Source organism: Larus michahellis, unplaced genomic scaffold (assembly GCF_964199755.1).
Source record: "Larus michahellis unplaced genomic scaffold, bLarMic1.1 SCAFFOLD_526, whole genome shotgun sequence".
NCBI lineage: Eukaryota > Metazoa > Chordata > Aves > Charadriiformes > Laridae > Larus > Larus michahellis.
The window spans coordinates 1,886-24,101 of NW_027435949.1; the positions used below are offsets into that span (position 1 = coordinate 1,886).

The 22,216-nt window shown below is 69.7% G+C and overlaps 1 protein-coding gene across 1 annotated transcript; it reads right to left on the bottom strand.

Moving 5' to 3' along the window:
- Positions 1–423: 423 nt before the first annotated feature.
- On the bottom strand, positions 424–16,410 carry AGPAT1 (1-acylglycerol-3-phosphate O-acyltransferase 1). The gene is made up of 6 exons (XM_074571354.1): positions 16,217–16,410; positions 12,523–12,656; positions 6,692–6,867; positions 4,783–4,878; positions 4,631–4,703; positions 424–652 (listed from the first exon to the last, which is right to left on the bottom strand). Exons 1-6 carry the CDS (start codon positions 16,399–16,401, stop codon positions 492–494), a joined length of 825 nt encoding a protein of 274 aa, XP_074427455.1. The 5' UTR covers positions 16,402–16,410; the 3' UTR covers positions 424–491.
- Between the last annotated feature and the right edge of the window lie 5,806 nt (positions 16,411–22,216).

Sequence of the window (22,216 nt, forward strand, 5' to 3'; positions counted from 1 at the left end):
ATTGCCGTGGGTCCCGCTGTGGGTCAGTCTCTGTGTTGCCGTGGGTCCCGCCCCACATTGCCGTGGGTCCTGCCGTGGGTCGCTCCCCACATTGCCATGCGTCCCGCTGTGGGTCAGTCTCTGTGTGGCCGTGGGTCCCGCCGTGGGTCGCTCCCCGCGTTGCCGTGGGTCCGTCTCTGTGTCGCCGTGGGTCGCGCCCCACTTGGGGGTCGCTCTGCGCCCCGCTCTTCCCCCGCCCCGTGCCGCGCCAGTTGGGGGGGGGGTGCGCGTGCGCGCGCGTGTCCTTCTCCCCGCGCCCCCTTACTTATGGGTCAGCCCCACGGCGCCGGGGTGGGGGGGGGGTGCATGTGTGGGGCAGGGTTGGGGGGGGGGGGGGTCAGTCCCGCGTCCCGCGTTGGTTGGGGGGAGGGTGGGGGGGGTGTGTGTGTCCCCCCCCCCCGATTCCGGCACCGTGGGGCTGGCTTGTCGTCCCCCCCCAAAGCGGTTGGGGGTCACTGTGGGGCGGGGGCGGGCGCCGTGGGGCAGAGCTCGGCCGAAAGGGCCTCGAAGGCCTCCAACATGGCGGCGCGGACGCGGTCGGTGAGCGCCGGGACGTCGGCGGGGCCCAGCCCCCGCGTGGGGAGGGGGGGCAGCACCTGGATGACGCACTGCCCTGTGGGGCGGGGGTTGGGGGGCTGCCCCACGGACGCCCCACGGCCGCCCCACGGCCGCGACGGGCCCCACACGCGCGCGGACACGGACACACAGAGGGGCGGCAGCCGCGGGGGTGGGAAAACACCTCGGCCCGGACCCACGGATGCCACCGCGCGCCCCCCCCCCCCCGGACCCACATATTTCCCGCCCCAGACCCACACATCACTCCAGACCCACACATTTCCCCCCCCAGACCCACACATCACTCCAGACCCACATATTCCCCCCCCAGACCCACATATTCCCCCCCCCAGACCCACACGTAACCCCCCAGACCCACACATCACTCCAGACCCACACATTTCCCCCCCCAGACCCACATATTTCCCCCCCCAGACCCACACGTAACTCCCCAGACCCACACATCACCCCAGACCCACATATTTCCCCCCCCAGACCCACACGTAACTCCCCAGACCCACACATCACCCCAGACCCACATATTCCCCCCCCCAGACCCACATATTCCCCCCCCCAAGACCCACATATCACCCCAGACCCACATATTTCCCCCCAGACCCACACATAACTCCCCAGACCCACACATCACCCCACACCCACACATTTCCCTCCCTACATCCACATATATGGCCCCCAGCCCCACATATTTCCCCCCCAGACCCACACGTAACTCCCCAGACCCACACATCACCCCAGACCCACACATTTCCCCCCCCAGACCCACACATCACTCCAGACCCACACATTTCCCTCCCCAGACCCACACATCACCCCAGACCCACACATTTCCCCCCCCGAGACCCACACATCACCCCAGACCCACATATTTCCCCCCCAGACCCACACATAACTCCCCAGACCCACACATTTCCCTCCCCAGACCCACATATACGGCCCCCAGCCCCACATATTTCCCCCCCCAGACCCACACATCACCCCAGACCCACATATTTCCCTCCCCAGACCCACACGTAACTCCCCAGACCCACACATTTCCCTCCCCAGACCCACGTGTTCCCCAGACCCACACACTTCCCCCCCCAGACCCACACATCACCCCAGACCCACATATTTCCCCCCCCCAGACCCACACATCACGCCAGACCCACACATTTCCCCCCCCCAGACCCACACGTAACTCCCCAGACCCACACATCACCCCAGACCCACATATTCCCCCCCCCAGACCCACATATTTCCCCCCCCCAGACCCACACATTTCCCCCCCCAGACCCACACGTAACTCCCCAGACCCACACATCACTCCAGACCCACACATTTCCCTCCCTACATCCACATATATGGCCCCCAGCCCCACATATTTCCCCCCCCCAGACCCACACGTAACTCCCCAGACCCACACATCACTCCAGACCCACATATTCCCCCCCCCAGACCCACATATCACCCCAGACCCACATATTTCCCCCCAGACCCACACATAACTCCCCAGACCCACACATCACCCCACACCCACACATTTCCCTCCCTACATCCACATATATGGCCCCCAGCCCCACATATTTCCCCCCCCAGACCCACACGTAACCCCAGACCCACACGTTTCCCCCCAGACCCACACATTTCCCCCCCCAGACCCACATATTTCCCTCCCCAGACCCACACATCACCCCAGACCCACATATTTCCCTCCCCAGACCCACACGTAACTCCCCAGACCCACACATTTCCCTCCCCAGACCCACATGTGTTCCCCAGACCCACACACTTCCCCCCCCAGACCCACACATCACCCCAGACCCACATATTTCCCCCCCCCAGACCCACATATCACCCCAGACCCACACATAACTCCCCAGACCCACACGTAACTCCCCAGAGCCACACATTTCCCCCCCCCCGAGACCCACACATCACCCCAGACCCACATATTTCCCCCCCCAGACCCACACGTAACTCCCCAGACCCACACATTTCCCTCCCCAGACCCACACGTAACTCCCCAGACCCACACACTTCCCCCCCCAGACCCACACATCACCCCAGACCCACATATTTCCCCCCCCCAGACCCACATATCACCCCAGACCCACACATAACTCCCCAGACCCACACGTAACTCCCCAGAGCCACACATTTCCCCCCCCCCGAGACCCACACATCACCCCAGACCCACATATTTCCCCCCCCAGACCCACACGTAACTCCCCAGACCCACACATTTCCCGCCAGACCCACACATAACTCCCCAGACCCACACATCACCCCAGACCCACACATTTCCCCCCAGACCCACATATTTCCCCCCCCAGACCCACACATCACCCCAAACCCACATATATGGCCCCCAGCCCCACATATTTCCCCCCCCCAGACCCACACATTTCCCTCCCCAGACCCACATCAACCCCCTCAGCCCCCCATCCACAGCCCCCCCCCAACTCCCCACGTGCCCCACACGGCCCCCCGGCCCCACAAGTGTCCCCCCAGCCCCACAAGTGCTCCCCCAGCCCCACAAGTGCCCCCCAGCCCCACACGTATCCCCCCCGCAGCCCACACAGACCCCCAAGTGCCCCCCAACTCCCCCTCCACGGACCCCCCCCCCGACTCCCCACGTGCCCCACACGGCCCCCCGGCCCCACACGTGTCCCCCCCCCAGCCCCACATTAACCCCCTCAGCCCCCTATCTACGCCATCTCTCCAACTCCCCACGTGCCCCACATGTCCCCCTGGCCCCACAAGTGCCCCCCCGGCCCCACAAGTGCCCCCCAGCCCCACAAGTGCCCCCCCCCACAGCCCACACAGACCCCCAAGTGCCCCCCAACTCCCCCTCCACGGACCCCCCCCGACTCCCCACGTGCCCCACACGTCCCCCTGGCCCCACAAGTGCTCCCCCCAGCCCCACAAGTGCTCCGCCAGCCCCACAAGTGCCCCCCTAGACCCACACCTGTCCCCCCCACATCCCCCACAGACCCCCAAGTGCCCCCCAACTCCCCCTCCACGGACCCCCCCCGACTCCCCACATGCCCCACACGTCCCCCCGGCCCCACAAGTGCCCCCCAGACCCACATGTATCCCCCCAGCCCCACATGTATCCCCCCCGCAGCCCACACAAATCCCCCCCCCCAGCCCCCCAACTCCCCCTCCACGGCTCCCCACGTGCCCCACACGTCCCCCCGGCCCCCCAAGTGCCCCCCCGGCCCCACAAGTGCCCCCCCAGCCCCACATGTATCCCCCCCGCAGCCCACACAAATCCCCCCCCCAGCCCCCCAACTCCCCCTCCACGGACCCCCCCCCCCGACTCCCCACGTGCCCCACACGTCCCCCCGGCCCCACAAGTGCCCCCCCAGCCCCACAAGTGCTCCCCCAGACCCACATCTGCCCCCCAGACCCACATGTATCCCCCCAGCCCCACATGTATCCCCCCCTCAGCCCACACAAATCCCCCCCCCCCAGCCCCCAACTCCCCCTCCACGGCTCCCCACGTGCCCCACACGTCCCCCCGGCCCCACAAGTGCCCCCCCGGCCCCACAAGTGTCCCCCCAGCCCCACAAGTGCCCCCCCCCACATCCCCCACAGACCCCCAAGTGCCCCCCAACTCCTGCTCCACGGACCCCCCCCCGACTCCCCACGTGCCCCACACGTCCCCCCGGCCCCACAAGTGCCCCCCCGGCCCCACAAGTGCTCCCCCAGCCCCACAAGTGCCCCCCATCCCCACACGTATCCCCCCCGCAGCCCACACAGACCCCCAAGTGCCCCCCAACTCCCCCTCCACGGACCCCCCCCCCGACTCCCCACGTGCCCCACACGTCCCCCCGGCCCCCCAAGTGTCCCCCCAGCCCCACAAGTGTCCCCCCAGCCCCACAAGTGCCCCCCCCCACATCCCCCACAGACCCCCAAGTGCCCCCCAACTCCCGCTCCACGGACCCCCCCCCGACTCCCAACGTGCCCCACACGTCCCCCCGGCCCCACAAGTGCCCCCCCGGCCCCACAAGTGCCCCCTAAGTCCCCTCACCGGCCGTGAACCTCCGCTCGCTCTTGCTGTAGAAGTGCTGGTAGGAGGAGATGACGATGGGGACGACGGGGACCTGTGGGGCAGGCCGTGGGGTGAGGGAGGAGCGCCGGCCCCACGGCCGCCCCACGGCCGCCCCACGGCCTGCCCCATACCTGGGCCTGGACGGCGAGGTGAAACGCCCCCCGCTTGAAGGGCAACATGGAGCCGCTGTGGTTGCGCGTCCCCTCGGGGAAGACCCACACCCGGACCTGGAGAGAGGGACGATGTGGGGCAGGCTATGGGGCTGGCCCCACGGCGAGGCCGGGGTGGGGTGGGGGGGTAGCCTAGAATCGCCCCACAGCGAGCCGGGGCTGCCCCACATCGCTCTCACTGCCCCATAGATTCCCCAGCCCCACACCCGGACCTAGAGAGAGGGACGATGTGGGGCAGACTATGGGGCTGGCCCCACGGCGAGGCCGGGGGGGGGGGTGGGGGTCGCCTAGAATCGCCCCACAGCAAGCCAGGCCTGCCCCACGTCGCTCTCACTGCCCCATAGATTCCCCAGCCTGACACCCGGACCTAGAGAGAGGGACGATGTGGGGCGGGCTATGGGGCTGGCCCCACGGCGAGGCTGGGGTGGGGTGGGGGGGTCGCCTAGAATCGCCCCACAGCGAGCCGGGGCTGCCCCACGTCGCTCTCACTGCCCCATAGATTCCCCAGCCCCACACCCAGACCTAAAGAAGGGGGGGAAAAACGTGGGGCAGGCTATGGGGCTGGCCCCATAGTGAGCCGGGGCTGCCCCACATCGCTATGGGGCTTGGGGGGAGTGGGATGTGCAGATGGACCCGCCTCCTCCTGCTGCCCCATAGATTCCCCAGCCCCACACCCGGCCCTAGAGAAGAGGAAAAAAATATGGGGCAGGCTATGGGGCTGGCCCCACGGCGAGGCTGGGGCTGCCCCACATCGCTATGGGGCTGCTACGAGCGAGATGCACGGATGGACCCACGTGCTCCCATTGCCCCATAGATTGCCCAGCCCCACACCCGGCCCTAGAGAAGAGCAGAAAAACGTGGGGCAGGCTATGGGGCTGGCCCCACGGCAAGGCCGGGGCTGCCCCACATCGCTATGGGGCTCGGGGGGAGTGGGATGCGCGGATGGACCCGCCTCCTCCCGCTGCCCCATAGATTCCCCAGCCCCACACCCGGCCCTAGAGAAGAGGAGAAAAACGTGGGGCAGGCTATGGGGCTGGCCCCACGGCAAGGCTGGGGCTGCCCCACATCGCTATGGGGCTGCTGCGAGCGGGATGCACGGATGGACCCACGTGCTCCCATTGCCCCATAGATTGCCCAGCCCCACACCCGGCCCTAGAGAAGGGGGGAAAAACGTGGGGCAGGCTATGGGGCTGGCCCCACGGCAAGGCTGGGGCTGCCCCACATCGCTATGGGGCTCAGGGGGAGTGGGATGCGCGGACGGACCCGCCTCCTCCCGCTGCCCCATAGATTCCCCAGCCCCACACCCGGCCCTAGAGAAGAGGAGAAAAACGTGGGGCAGGCTATGGGGCTGGCCCCACGGCAAGGCTGGGGCTGCCCCACGTCGCTATGGGGCTCAGGAGGAGTGGGATGCGCGGACGGACCCGCCTCCTCCCGCTGCCCCATAGATTCCCCAGCCCCACACCCGGCCCTAGAGAAGAGGAGAAAAATGTGGGGCAGGCTATGGGGCTGGCCCCACGGCAAGGCTGGGGCTGCCCCACATTGCTATGGGGCTGCTGCAAGCGGAATGCACAGATGGACCCGCCTCCTCCCGCTGCCCCATAGATTCCCCAGCCCCACACCCGGCCCTAGAGAAGAGGAGAAAAACGTGGGGCAGGCTATGGGGCTGGCCCCACGGCGGGCGGAGGGGGGTCGCCTAGAATCGCCCCACGGCCAGCCCCACGTGGCTACGGGGCCGCTGCGAGCGGGATGCGGGGAGACTGGACCCCCCACCTCCTCCCTCCGCCCCATAGATTTCCTCCCCACACCCCCCCACACCCCCCCCCCCTCCCCAGCCCCACGGCGCCGGCCCCACGGCGCCGGCCCCACTCACGTCCTGGCTGAGCATGGTGTGGGCGGCCTCGGCCATGACGCTGATGGCGTCGCGCGGGCGCTTGCGGTCGATGAAGATGATGCCCCCCAACCAGCACGCCAGCCCCACGGCGCCCATGTACAGCAGCTCCCGCTTGGCGATGGGCACGCAGCGATCCGGCAGCACCTCCATCATCCCTGGGGGGCAGCCGGGGGGTGGCTGTGGGGCAGCTATGGGGCGGCTATGGGGTGGTTATGGGGCTGGGGAGCGGCTATGGGGCAGGGGGTGCTGATGGGGACACACCACTCCGGCAGCACCTCTATCATCCCTGGGGGGCAGGGGGCAGCTGTGGGGCAGCTGTGGGGCAGCTACGGGGCGGCTATGGGGCTGGGGAGCAGCTATGGGGCAGCTATGGGGCAGTTATGGGGCTGGGAGCTGGTTATGGGGCAGGGTTGGCTATGGGGCTGGGGGTGGTGATGGGGACACACCACTGCGGCAGCACCTCCATCATCCCTGGGGGGGCGGGGGGCAGCCATGGGGCGGCCGTGGGGCAGCTATGGGGCGGTTATGGGGCTGGGAGGTGGCTATGGGGCAGGGTTGGCTATGGGGCTGGGAGTGGCCATGGGCACGCAGCGATCCGGCAGCACCTCCATCATCCCTGGGGGGCGGGGGGCAGCCGTGGGGCAGCCGTGGGGCAGCTGTGGGGCAGCTATGGGGTGGCTATGGGGTGGTTATGGGGCTGGGAGGTGGCTATGGGGCAGGGTTGGCTATGGGGCAGGGGGTGCTGATGGGGACACACCACTGCGGCAGCACCTCCATCATCCCTGGGGGGAAGGGGGCAGCTGTGGGGCAGTTGTGGGGCAGCTATGGGGCAGGGCTATGGGGCAGGGCTATGGGGCAGGCGTACCCAGGAGGCCGAGGGAGCTCTGGCAGTTGCTGACACTGAGGTTGGGGCACAGGGGAGGTGGGACGGGGCTATGGGGCAGCCATGGGGTGACCATGGGGCAGTTGTGGGGCGGCTATGGGGCAGCTATGGGGTGGTTATGGGGCTGGGAGGTGGCTATGGGGCAGGGTTGGCTATGGGGCTGGGAGCGGCCATGGGCACGCAGTGGTCTGGCAGCACCTCCATCATCCCTGGGGGGCGGGGGGCAGCCGTGGGGCAGCCATGGGGTGGCTATGGGGCAGCTATGGGGCTGGGGAGCGGCTATGGGGCAGGGTTGGCTATGGGGCAGGGGGTGCTGATGGGGACACACCACTCCGGCAGCACCTCCATCATCCCTGGGGGGCGGGGGTTACCTGTGGGGCAGCCGTGGGGCAGCCACGGGGCGGCTATGGGGCGGCTATGGGGCTGGGAGATGGCTATGGGGCAGGGTTGGCTATGGGGCAGGGGGTGCTGATGGGGACACACCACTGCGGCAGCACCTCCATCATCCCTGGGGGGCAGGGGGCAGCTGTGGGGCAGCTGTGGGGCAGCTGTGGGGCAGCTACGGGGCAGTTATGGGGCTGGGAGCTGGTTATGGGGCAGGGTTGGCTATGGGGCTGGGGGTGCTGATGGGGACACACCACTGCGGCAGCACCTCCATCATCCCTGGGGGGGCGGGGGGCAGCCGTGGGGCAGCTGTGGGGTGGCTACGGGGCAGCTATGGGGCGGTTATGGGGCTGGGAGGTGGCTATGGGGCAGGGTTGGCTATGGGGCTGGGAGCGGCCATGGGCACGCAGTGGTCTGGCAGCACCTCCATCATCCCTGGGGGGCGGGGGGCAGCCGTGGGGCAGCCGTGGGGCAGCCACAGGGCGGCTATGGGGCGGCTATGGGGCTGGGAGGTGGCTATGGGGCAGGGGGTGCTGATGGGGACACACCACTCCGGCAGCACCTCTATCATCCCTGGGGGGCAGGGGGCAGCTGTGGGGCAGCTGTGGGGCAGCTACGGGGCGGCTATGGGGCTGGGGAGCAGCTATGGGGCAGCTATGGGGCAGTTATGGGGCTGGGAGCTGGTTATGGGGCAGGGTTGGCTATGGGGCAGGGGGTGCTGATGGGGACACACCACTCCGGCAGCACCTCCATCATCCCTGGGGGGGCGGGGGGCAGCCGTGGGGCGGCCGTGGGGCAGCTATGGGGCGGTTATGGGGCTGGGAGGTGGCTATGGGGCAGGGTTGGCTATGGGGCTGGGAGTGGCCATGGGTACGCAGCGATCCGGCAGCACCTCCATCATCCCTGGGGGGCGGGGGGCAGCCGTGGGGCAGCCGTGGGGCGGCTGTGGGGCAGCTATGGGGTGGCTATGGGGTGGTTATGGGGCTGGGAGGTGGCTATGGGGCAGGGTTGGCTATGGGGCTGGGGGTGCTGATGGGGACACACCACTGCGGCAGCACCTCCATCATCCCTGGGGGGCAGCGGTTAGCTGTGGGGCGGCTATGGGGTGGCTATGGGGCGGCTATGGGGCAGCTATGGGGCAGGGCTATGGGGCAGACCCACCCAGGAGGCCGAGGGAGCTCTGGCAGCTGCTGACACTGAGGTTGGGGCACAGGGGAGGTGGGACGGGGCTATGGGGCAGCCATGGGGTGACTATGGGGCAGTTGTGGGGCGGCTATAGGGCAGCTATGGGGCAGCTATGGGGCTGGGAGGTGGCTATGGGGCAGGGTTGGCTATGGGGCTCGGAGCGGCCATGGGCACGCAGCGATCCGGCAGCACCTCCATCATCCCTGGGGGGCGGGGGGCAGCCGTGGGGCAGCCGTGGGGCGGCTGTGGGGCAGCTATGGGGCGGCTATGGGGTGGTTATGGGGCTGGGGAGCGGCTATGGGGCAGGGTTGGCTATGGGGCAGGGGGTGCTGATGGGGACACACCACTGCGGCAGCACCTCCATCATCCCTGGGGGGCGGGGGTTACCTGTGGGGCAGCCGTGGGGCAGCCACGGGGCGGCTATGGGGCTGGGGAGCGGCTATGGGGCTGGGAGGTGGCTATGGGGCAGGGTTGGCTATGGGGCTGGGGGTGCTGATGGGGACACACCACTGCGGCAGCACCTCCATCATCCCTGGGCGGCGGGGGGCAGCCGTGGGGCAGCCGTGGGGTGGCTATGGGGCAGCTATGGGGCTGGGGAGTGGCTATGGGGCAGGGTTGGCTATGGGGCTGGGAGCGGCCATGGGCACGCAGCGATCCGGCAGCACCTCCATCATCCCTGGGGGGCGGGGGGCAGCCGTGGGGCAGCCGTGGGGTGGCTGTGGGGCAGCTATGGGGCAGCTATGGGGTGGTTATGGGGCTGGGAGGTGGCTATGGGGCAGGGTTGGCTATGGGGCTGGGGGTGCTGATGGGGACACACCACTGCGGCAGCACCTCCATCATCCCTGGGGGGCAGCGGTTAGCTGTGGGGCGGCTGTGGGGTGGCTATGGGGCGGCTATGGGGCTGGGAGGTGGCTATGGGGCAGGGTTGGCTATGGGGCTGGGAGCGGCCATGGGCACGCAGCGATCCGGCAGCACCTCCATCATCCCTGGGGGGCGGGGGGCAGCCGTGGGGCAGCCGTGGGGTGGCTGTGGGGCAGCTATGGGGCTGGGGAGCGGCTATGGGGCAGGGTTGGCTATGGGGCAGGGGGTGCTGATGGGGACACACCACTGCGGCAGCACCTCCATCATCCCTGGGCGGCGGGGGGCAGCCGTGGGGCAGCCGTGGGGTGGCTGTGGGGCAGCTATGGGGCGGCTATGGGGTGGTTATGGGGCTGGGAGGTGGCTATGGGGCAGGGTTGGCTATGGGGCTGGGGGTGCTGATGGGGACACACCACTCCGGCAGCACCTCCATCATGCCTGGGGGAAAGGGGGCAGCTGTGGGGCAGTTGTGGGGCAGCTATGGGGCAGCTATGGGGCAGCTATGGGGCGGGGCTATGGGGCAGACCCACCCAGGAGGCCGAGGGAGCTCTGACAGTTGCTGACACTGAGGTTGGGGCAGAGGGGAGGTGGGACAGGGCTATGGGGCAGCCATGGGGTGACCATGGGGCAGTTGTGGGGCGGCTATGGGGCAGCTATGGGGCAGGGCTATGGGGCAGGCGTACCCAGGAGGCCGAGGGAGCTCTGGCGGTTGCTGACACTGAGGTTTTGGCAGAGGGGAAGTGGGACGGGGTGAGTGTGGGGCACTTGTGGGGCGGCTATGGGGCGGCTATGGGGCAGGGCTATGGGGCAGACCCACCCAGGAGGCCGAGGGAGCTCCCTTAGTTGCTGACACTGAGATTTTGGTACAGCGGAGGCGGAACGGGGTGAGCGTGGGGCAGTTTTGGGGCGGCTATGGGGCGGCTATGGGGCAGCTATGGGGCAGGGCTATGGGGCAGGCATACCCAGGAGGTCGAGGGAGCTCCGTTAGTTGCTGACACTGAGGTTTTGGCAGAAGGGAAGCGGGACGGGGTGAGTGTGGGGCACTTGTGGGGCAGCTATGGGGCGGCTATGGGGCAGCTATGGGGCGGGGCTATGGGGCAGACCCACCCAGGAGGCCGAGGGAGCTCCCTTAGTTGCTGACACTGAGATTTTGGTACAGCGGAGGCGGAACGGGGTGAGCGTGGGGCAGTTTTGGGGCGGCTATGGGGCGGCTATGGGGCAGCTATGGGGCAGGGCTATGGGGCAGGCGTACCCAGGAGGTCGAGGGAGCTCCCTTAGTTGCTGACACTGAGGTTTTGGCAGAGGGGAGGCGGAATGTGTTGAGCGTGGGGCAGTTTTGGGGTGGCTATGGGGCATCTATGGGGCATCTATGGGGCAGCTATGGGGCAGGGCTATGGCGCAGACCCACCAAGGAGGCCGAGGGAGCTCTGGCAGTTGCTGACACTGAGGTTGGGGCACAGGGGAGGTGGGACAGGGTTATGGGGCAGGCATGGGATGACCATGGGGCAGTTGTGGGGCGGCTATGGGGCAGCTATGGGGCAGGGCTATGGGGCAGACCCACCCAGGAGGCCGAGGGAGCTCTGGCAGTTGCTGACACTGAGGTTGGGGCACAGGGGAGGTGGGACGGGGCTGTGGGGCAGCCATGGGGTGACCGTGGGGCAGCTATGGGGCGGCTATGGGGCATCTATGGGGCAGCTATGGGGCAGGGCTATGGGGCAGACCAACCCAGGAGGCCGAGGGAGCTCTGGCAGTTGCTGACACTGAGGTTTTGGCAGAGGGGAGGCGGAATGTGTTGAGCGTGGGGCAGTTTTGGGGTCTCTGTGGGGCAGCTATGGGGCATCTATGGGGCAGCTATGGGGCAGGCGTACCCAGGAGGCTGAGCGAGCTCCGTTAGTTGCTGACACTGAGGTTGGGGCAGAGGGGAAGCGGGACGGGGTGAGTGTGGGGCACTTGTGGGGCGGCTATGGGGCGGCTATGGGGCAGCTATGGGGCAGCTATGGGGCAGCTATGGGGCAGGGCTATGGGGCAGACCCACCCAGGAGGCCGAGGGAGCTCCATTAGTTGCTGACACTGAGGTTTTGGCAGAGGGGAGGCGGAATGTGTTGAGTGTGGGGCAGTTTTGGGGTCTCTGTGGGGCACCTATGGGGCAGCTATGGGGCAGCTATGGGGCAGGGCTATGGGGCAGACCAACCCAGGAGGCCGAGGGAGCTCCGTTAGTTGCTGACACTGAGGTTGGGGCACAGGGGAGGTGGGACAGGGTTATGGGGCAGGCATGGGATGACCATGGGGCAGTTGTGGGGCGGCTATGGGGCAGCTATGGGGCAGCTATGGGGCAGGGCTATGGGGCAGGCGTACCCAGGAGGCCGAGGGAGCTCTGGCAGTTGCTGACACTGAGGTTTTGGCAGAGGGGAGGCGGAATGTGTTGAGCGTGGGGCAGTTTTGGGGTCTCTGTGGGGCGGCTATGGGGCAGCTATGGGGCAGGGCTATGGGGCAGGCGTACCCAGGAGGTCGAGGGAGCTCTGGTGGTTGCTGACGACGACGTAGGGCTGGCGGGGGGGGAAGTGCTGGGCCCCCCGCACGGCCATGCGGATCCCGTAGAGGTGCTTCACGTGCTGCATCAGCCCCCGGATGATCCTGGGGGGCGGGGGGCGGGGGTCAGGCCCCACGGCTGCCCCACACGTCCCACATCCCCCCCCCCCCCCGGCCCCACGGCCCCACCCAGGCGGCGCCCCGAAGCCCCACACGTGGCCCCGTGGATCCGGACGCTGAGCCCCAGCCCCACGCGTCGACCCCCAGCCCCACACGCTGACCCACACGTCGCCACAAAGCCCCACATGTAGCCCCACAGCCCCACACGCTGACCCATATGTCACCCCACAGCCCCACACGTCACCCCATGGACCCAGACGCTGACCCACAGCCCCACACATCACCCCCCAGCCCCACACACTGACCCACACATCACCCCACAGCCCCATATGTAGCCCCCCAGCCCCCCACACTGACCCACACGTCACCCCACGGCCCCACACGCTGACCCACACATCGCCCCAAAGCCCCACATGTAGCCCCACAGCCCCACACACTGACCCACAGCCCCACACATCACCCCACGGCCCCAGACACTGACCCACACATCACCCCACAGCCCCACATGTAGCCCCCCAGCCCCACGCGCTGACCCACACGTCGCCCCAAAACCCCACATGTAGCCCCACAGCCCCACGCGTCGACCCACAGCCCCACACGCTGACCCACACATCACCCCACAGACCCATATGTTGCCCCCCAGCCCCACACACTGACCCACAGCCCCACACGCTGACCCACACATCACCCCACAGCCCCACATGTTGCCCCCCAGCCCCACACACTGACCCACAGCCCCACACGCTGACCCACACATCATCCCAAAGCCCCACACATTGCCCCACGGCCCCACACGTCGCCCCACAGCCCCACACGTGGCCCCATGGACCCAGACACTGACCCCCAGCCCCACACGTCGACCCCCAGCCCCACACGCTGACCCACACGTCGCCCCACAGGCCCATATGTAGCCCCACAGCCCCACACACTGACCCACAGCCCCACGCATCACCCCACGGCCCCACATGTAGCCCCCCAGCCCCACATGCTGACCCACACGTTGCCCCAAAGCCCCACACACTGACCCACACATCACCCCACAGCCCCACACGCTGACCCACATGTCACCCCCACTGCCCCACACGTCACCCCACGGCCCCATACGTCACCCCACGGCCCCACACACTGACCCACACATCATCCCACAGCCCCATATGGTGCCCCCCAGCCCCACATGCTGACCCACACATCACCCCAAAGCCCCACACATCACCCCACAGCCTCACACACTGACCCACAGCCCCACGCATTGCCCCATGGCCCCACACACTGACCCACACGTCACCCCAAAGCCCCACATGTAGCCCCACAGCCCCATATGTCACCCCACAGCCCCACGCCTCACCCCACAGCCCCACACACTGACCCACATGTCACCCCCCAGCCCCACATGTAGCCCCATGGCCCCACACACTGACCCACAGCCCCACGCATCACCCCATGGCCCCACACACTGACCCACATGTCGCCCCACGGCCCCACACACTGACCCCCACATCACCCCACAGCCCCATATGGTGCCCCAAAGCCCCACACGCTGACCCACACGTCGCCCCAAAGCCCCACATGTAGCCCCACAGCCCCACGCATCACCCCACGGCCCCACACGCTGACCCACACGTCACCCCCACTGACCCACACATCACCCCACGGCCCCACACGCTGACCCACACGTCACCCCCACTGACCCACACATCACCCCACAGCCCCGTATGTTGCCCCCCAGCCCCACATGCTGACCCACACGTCACCCCAAAGCCCCACACGTGGCCCCGTGGACCCAGACGCTGACCCACAGCCCCACACATAGACCCACAGCCCCACACGCTGACCCACATGTCACCCCCACTGCCCCACACGTCACCCCACGGCCCCACACACTGACCCACACGTCACCCCACGGCCCCACACACTGACCCACACATCGCCCCACAGGCCCATATGTTGCCCCCCAGCCCCACATGCTGACCCACACATCGCCCCACACCCCTACACACTAACCCACAGCCCCACACACTGACCCACACGTCGCCCCACGGCCCCACACACTGACCCACACATCACCCCACAGCCCCACACGTCGACCCACAGCCCCACGCATCACCCCACGGCCCCACATGCTGACCCACACGTCACCCCCACTGCCCCACACGTCACCCCATGGCCCCATACGTCACCCCACAGCCCCACACACTGACCCACGCATCACCCCACAGCCCCATATGGTGCCCCCCAGCCCCACACACTGACCCACACGTTGTCTCACAGCCCCACGCGTAGCCCCATGGCCCCACATACTGACCCCCAGCCCCACACATCGCCCCCCAGCCCCACACACTGACCCACACACTGACCCACACGTCACCCCCACTGCCCCGCACGTCACCCCCCGGCCTCATACGTCACCCCACGGCCCCACACGCTGACCCACACATCACCCCACAGCCCCCCGTGTCCCCTTGTCCCCCCCACAGCCCCACATCTCCCCACATCTCCCCAGATGTTCCCTCCTGGAACCCCAAAACATGAAGAAGATGCCCCACAGCCGCCCCCCTCCGTGTCCCCACGTCCCCTCCCTGTGTCCCCTTGTGCCCCCGTGTCCCCCCCCCATGTCCCCCTGTGTCACCCCATGTCCCCACATCCCCCCCGTGCCCTATGTCCCCTCCATGGCCCCACATCTCCCCACATCTCCCCACATCTCCCCTCCGGGAGCCCCCAGAGACGCAGGAGATGCCCCGAAGCCGCCCCCCTCCGTGTCCCCACGTCCCCTCCCTGGGTCCCCATGTGTCCCCGTGTCCCCCCCTGTGTCCCCCCCCCGTGTCCCCCTGTGTCCCCCCCACGTCCCCATGTCCCCTTGTCCCCTCCACGGCCCCACATCTCCCCACATCTCCCCTCTGGGAGCCCCCAGAGACACAGGAGACGCCCCGCAGCCGCCCCCCTCCGTGTCCCCACGTCCCCTCCCTGTGTCCCCGTGTCCCCGTGTCCCCCCCCTGTGTCCCCCCCATGTCCCTGTATCCCTACGTCCCCCCCACGGCCCCACATCTCCCCACATCTCCCCACATCTCCCCTCTGGGAGCCCCCAGACACACAGGAGACGCCCCGCAGCCGCCCCCCTCCGTGTCCCCACGTCCCCTCCCTGTGTCCCCCCCCCATGTCCCCCTGTGTCACCCCATGTCCCCACATCCCCCCCGTGCCCTATGTCCCCTCCATGGCCCCACATCTCCCCACATCTCCCCTCCTGGAGCCCCAACACATGAAGGAGACGCCCCGCAGCCACCCCCCTCCGTGTCCCCACGTCCCCTCCCTGGGTCCCCTTGTGTCCCCGTGTCCCCCCTCTGTGTCCCCCCCACGTCCCCATGTCCCCTTGTCCCCCCCACGGCCCCACATCTCCCCACATCTCCCCACATCTCCCCTCCTGGAGCCCCCAGAGACGCAGGAGACGCCCCGCAGCCGCCCCCCTCCGTGTCCCCACGTCCCCTCCCTGTGTCCCCTTGTGTCCCCGTGTCCCCGTGTCCCCCCCCGCGTCCCCCCCCCGCGTCCCCTACTTCATGTTCTCGACGTCGCGGCCGCGCAGGGCGCAGAGGGGGATGGCGAGGAGGGCGAGCAGCAGGATCCAGCCGTTGTAGAAGGCCATCTTGCAGAAGAAGCGGAAGGAGCGGCTGCGCTCGAACAGCAGCGGCAGCAGCAGCAGCGCCAGCGCCAGCGCCCCCGTCCCCACCGTCACCTCCATGGCGCCTGCGGGGACAGACCCCCCCCACGGCACGCTGACACCCCCCCCACGGCACCCACGGACCCCCCCAGGGCACCCATGGGACCCACAGACCCCACAGACCCCCCCCAGCGCCCCCGTCCCCACCGTCACCTCCATGGCGCCTGCGGGGACACACAGACCCCCCCCACGGCACGCTGACACCCCCCCGGCACCCATGGGACCCACAGACCCCCCCCACGGGACCCACGGGACCCACAGACCCCCCCCAGGGCACCCAGAGACACCATAGACCCCCCCACAGCACCCATAGACCCCCCCCCATGGAGCGAACAGACCCCCCCCCGGCACCCACGGACCCCCCCACGGGACCCACGGACCCCCCCATGGGACCCATAGACCCCACAGACCCCCCCCATGGCACCCATGGGACCCATGGACCCCCCATGGCACCCACGGACCCCCCCCAGCACCCACAGACCCCCCCCGGCACCCACAGACCCCCCCAGGGCACCCATAGACCCCCCCACGGGACCCACGGACCCCCCCATGGCACCCACAGACCCCCCCCATGGCACCCACAGACCCCCCCCATGGCACCCATGGGACCCACAGACCCCCCCATGGCACCCACAGACCCCACAGACCCCCCCAGCGCCCCTGTCCCCACCGTCACCTCCATGGCGCCTACGGGGACACACACCCCCCCCACGGCACGCTGACACCCCCCCCGGCACCCATGGGACCCACAGACCCCCCATGGGACCCAGAGACACCACAGACCTCAACACAGCACCCACAGACCCCCCCCTATGGAGCCAACAGACCCCCCCTGGCACCCACAGACCCCCCCACGGGACCCACAGACCCCCCCATGGCAGCCACAGACCCCACAGACCCACCCCAGCACCCACAGACCTCCCCACAGCACCCATAGACCCCCCCCCATGGAGCAAAGAGACCCCCCCCCCCGGCACCCACAGACCCCCCCATGGGACCCATAGACCCCCCCATGGGACCCACAGACCCCTCCATGGGACCCAGAGACACCACAGACCCCACCACAGCACACACAGACCCCCCCCCATGGAGCCAACAGACCCCCCCTGGCACCCACAGACCCCCCACATGGGACCCACGGACCCCCCCATGGCACCCACGGACCCCCCCATGGCACCCATGGGACCCATGGACCCCCCTCAGCACCCACAGACCCCCCCAGGGCACCCATAGACACCACAGACCTCCCCACAGCACCCACAGACCCCCCCCCATAGACCCCACAAACCCCCCCATGGGACCCACGGACCACCCCAGGGCACCCATGGGACCCACAGACCCCCCCAGCGCCCCCGTCCCCACCGTCACCTCCATGGCGCCTGCGGGGACACACACCCCCCCCCCCACGGCACGCTGACACCCCCCCCCGGCACCCACGGACCCCCCCAGGGCACCCATGGGACCCACAGACCCCCCCCATGGCACCCACAGACCCCTCCATGGGACCCAGAGACACCACAGACCCCCCCACAGCACCCACAGACCCCCCCCCATGGAGCCAACAGACCCCCCCTGGCACCCACAGACCCCCCCATGGGACCCACAGACCCCCCCCATGGCACCCATGGGACCCATGGACCCCCCCATGGCACCCACAGACCCCACAGACCCCCCCCGGCACCCACAGACCTCCCCACAGCACCCATAGACCCCCCCCCCATGGAGCAAAGAGACCCCCCCCGGCACCCACAGACCCCCCCATGGAACCCACAGACCCCCCCATGGGACCCAGAGACACCACAGACCCCCCCCATGGAGCCAACAGACCCCCCCTGGCACCCACAGCCCCCCGCGGGACCCACGGACCCCCCCATGGGACCCACAGGAACCACAGACCCCCCCCATGGCACCCATGGGACCCATGGACCCCCCATGGCACCCACAGACCCCCCCCAGCACCCACAGACACCCCCCCCATAGACCCCACAGACCCCCCCCAGCACCCACAGACCCCCCCCGGCACCCACAGACCCCCCCAGGGCACCCACAGACCCCCCCCGGCACCCACAGACCCCCCCAGGGCACCCACAGACCCCCCCATGGGACCCATGGGACCCACAGATCCCCCATGGCACCCATAGACCCCACAGACCCCCCCCAGCGCCCCCATCCCCACCGTCACCTCCATGGCGCCTGCGGGGACACACAGACCCCCCCCACGGCACGCTGACACCCCCCCCGGCACCCACGGACCCCCCCATGGCACCCATGGGACCCACAGACCCCCCCCATGGAACCCACAGACCCCCCCATGGGACCCAGAGACACCACAGACCCCACCACAGCACCCACAGACCCCCCCCATGGAGCCAACAGACCCCCCCTGGCACCCACACACCCCCCCCATGGGACCCACAGACCCCCCCATGGCACCCACGGACCCCCCCATGGCACCCATGGGACCAAAGACCCCCCCATGGCACCCACAGACCCCACAGACCCCCCCCGGCACCCACAGACCTCCCCACAGCACCCATAGACCCCCCTCCATGGAGCAAAGAGACCCCCCCCGGCACCCACAGACCCCCCCATGGGACCCAGAGACACCACAGACTTGCCCACAGCACCCACAGACCCCCCCCCATGGAGCCAACAGACCCCCCCTGGCACCCACAGACCCCCCCATGGGACCCACGGACCACCCCATGGGACCCATAGACCCCACAGACCCCCCCCATGGCACCCATGGGACCCATGGACCCCCCCATGGCACCCACAGACACCACAGACCCCCCCCAGCACCCACAGACCCCCCCGCCATAGACCCCACAGACCCCCCCCAGCACCCACAGACCCCCCCCGGCACCCACAGACCCCCCCAGGGCACCCATGGGACCCACAGATCCCCCATGGGACCCATAGACCCCACAGACCCCCCCCAGCGCCCCCGTCCCCACCGTCACCTCCATGGCGCCTGCGGGGACACACAGACCCCCCCCACGGCACGCTGACACCCCCCCGGCACCCACGGACCCCCCCAGGGCACCCATGGGACCCACAGACCCCCCCCATGGAACCCACAGACCCCCCCATGGGACCCAGAGACACCACAGACCCCACCACAGCACCCACAGACCCCCCCCCATAGACCCCACAGACCCCCCCATGGGACCCATAGACCCCCCCAGGGCACCCATGGGACCCACAGACCCCCCCCATGGCACCCACAGACCCCACAGACCCCCCCAGCGCCCCCGTCCCCACCGTCACCTCCATGGCGCCTGCGGGGACACACCCCCCCCACGGCACGCTGACACCCCCCCGGCACCCATGGGACCCACAGGAACCACAGACCCCCCCCAGGGCACCCATAGACCCCACAGACCCCCCCCATGGCACCCACAGACCCCCCCATGGGACCCACGGACCCCCCCATGGGACCCACGGGAACCACAGACCCCCCCAGCACCCACAGACCTCCCCACAGCACCCATAGACCCCCCCCATGGAGCAAAGAGACCCCCCCCAGCACCCACAGACCCCCCCATGGGACCCACGGGAACCACAGAACCCCCCCAGGGCACCCACAGACCCCCCCATGGGACCCACGGACCCCCCCAGGGCACCCATAGACCCCACAGACCCCCCCAGCACCCACAGACCCCCCCATGGCAGCCACAGACCCCACAGACCCCCCCCGGCACCCACAGACCCCCCCATGGGACCCACAGACCTCCCCACAGCACCCACAGACCCCCCCCCATGGAGCCAACAGACCCCCCCCGGCACCCACAGACCCCCCCCATGGCACCCATAGACCACACAAACCCCCCCCCGGCACCCATAGAACCCCCCCAGCACCCACAGATCCCACAGACCCCCCCTGGCACCCACAGACCCCCCCCCATGGAACGTACAGACCCCCCCCCCAACACCCACAGAACCCAAAGGCCCCCCCACAACACCCACAGGCCCCCCCCATGGCACCCAGAGACCCCCCCACGGGACCCACAGACCCCACAGACCCCCCCCATGGAATCCAGACCCCCCCGGCACCCATAGACCCCCCCCCCATAGCACCCATAGACCCCCCAGACCCCCCCATAGAACCCCGAGACCCCCCCATGACACCCACACCACCCCCCCACGACAACCACAGACCCCACAGACCCCCCCCAGCACCCACGGACCCCCCCAGGGCACCCATGGGACCCCACAGACCCCCCCCGGCACCCACGGACCCCCCCATGGCACCCATAGACCCCACAGACCCCCCCCACAGCACCCATAGACCCCCCCCCATGGAGGCAACAGACCCCCCCGGCACCCACAGACCCCCCCCCCATGGCACCCATAGACCCCACAGACCCCCCCACAGACCCCCCCAGGGCACCCACAGAACCCCCTCCCCCGGGACCCCCAAACCCCCCCACGAGACACCCCCTCTGGACCCCCGAGATGCCCCAGGACCCCCCCCTCCCGGGGACCCCAAGAGCCCCCCCCGAGACCCCCAAGACCCCCCCCAGAGACCCCCCAGGACCCCCAAGACCCCCCGGGACCCCCCCCGAGACCCCCAAGACCCCCCCCCAGGACCCCCAAACTCCCTCCCTCCGAGAAGCCCAAGACCCCCCCCCGGGACCCCCGAGACCCCCCCCAGAGACCCCCCCCCGAGACCCCTCCAGGACCCCCCCCCGAGACCCCCCCTCAGAACTTGCCGGGACCCCCAGACGCCCCCCCCCCCCCGGAGACCCCCAAGACCCCCCCCCGACACCCCCGAGACCCCCCCGGGACCCCCCCACGAGAGACCCCTCAGGACCCCCAAGACCCCCCCCCCCGGAACCCCCCCCCCCGAGACCCCCAAGACCCCTCCAGGACCCCCCCCCCGGGACCCCCAGCCCCCCCCCGATCCCCCAGACACCCCCCCCCCGAGACCCCCCCTCAGAACCTCCCGAGACCCCCAGACGCCCCCCCCCCCCCCCCGGAGACCCCCAAGACCCCCCCCGGGACCCCCCCCCCGAGACCCCCAAGACCCCTCCAGGACCCCCCCTCCCCCGGGACCCCCGACACCCCCCCCCCCAGAGACCCCTACACCACCCCCCCCCCCCGGGACCCCCCAGAGACCCCCCTCGGGACCCCCCCCCGAGACCCCCCCTCAGAACCTCCCGGGACCCCCAGACGCCCCCCCCCCCCCCCCCCCCCCCGGAGACCCCCAAGACCCCGGACCCCCCCCCCGGGACCCCCGACACACCCCCCAGAGACCCCCCCCGGGACCCCCCCGCCGAGACCCCCAAGACCCCTCCAGGACCCCCCCTCCGGGACCCCCAGACCCCCCCCAGAGACCCCCTACACCACCCCCCCCCGGGGACCCCCGAGACCGCCCAGAGACCCCCCCCGGGACCCCCAAGACCCCCCCCCCGGGACCCCCGACACCCCCCAGAGACCCCCCCCGAGACCCCCCCTCAGAACCTCCCGGGACCCCCCCCAGACGCCCCCCCCCCGGGGCCCAAACCCCCCCCCCCCGGGCGCCCCCAGAACCCCAAACCGCTCCTTTTTCACCCCAAAAAACCTCTCCCCCCCCCCCCAGGCGGGTCCCTCCCACACAGGCCCGGGGTGGGGCCGGGCGGGGCCGTTCCCCCCCCCCCCCCCCTTCGGTACCGGCCCAGGCCGCGCCCCGACCCCCGACCCCCGACCCCCCCCCCCCCCCCGCCATCCCCGGGACCCCCCCGACCCCCCCCAACCCCGGGGCTCCCCCCCCCCGCCCCGGGGCCCGGTTTAACGCCCCCCCCTCCCCTCCTCTCCCCCCCCCCCCCCCCCCCCCTCTCCGGTACCGGGCGGG

What these genes read in the sequence shown, in the direction of transcription:
- AGPAT1 (XM_074571354.1), bottom strand. Translation starts at nt 16,401, where the DNA reads ATGGAGGTGACGGTGGGGACGGGGGCGCTGGCGCTGGCGCTGCTGCTG. An exon ending in GAGCTCCCTCGACCTCCTGG is followed by an intron (nt 6,868 to 12,522) that starts GTACGCCTGCCC and finishes GCTGCCCCCCAG; the next exon opens with GGATGATGGAGGTGCTGCCG. An exon ending in CGAGCGGAGGTTCACGGCCG is followed by an intron (nt 653 to 4,630) that starts GTGAGGGGACTT and finishes CCCGCCCCACAG; the next exon opens with GGCAGTGCGTCATCCAGGTG.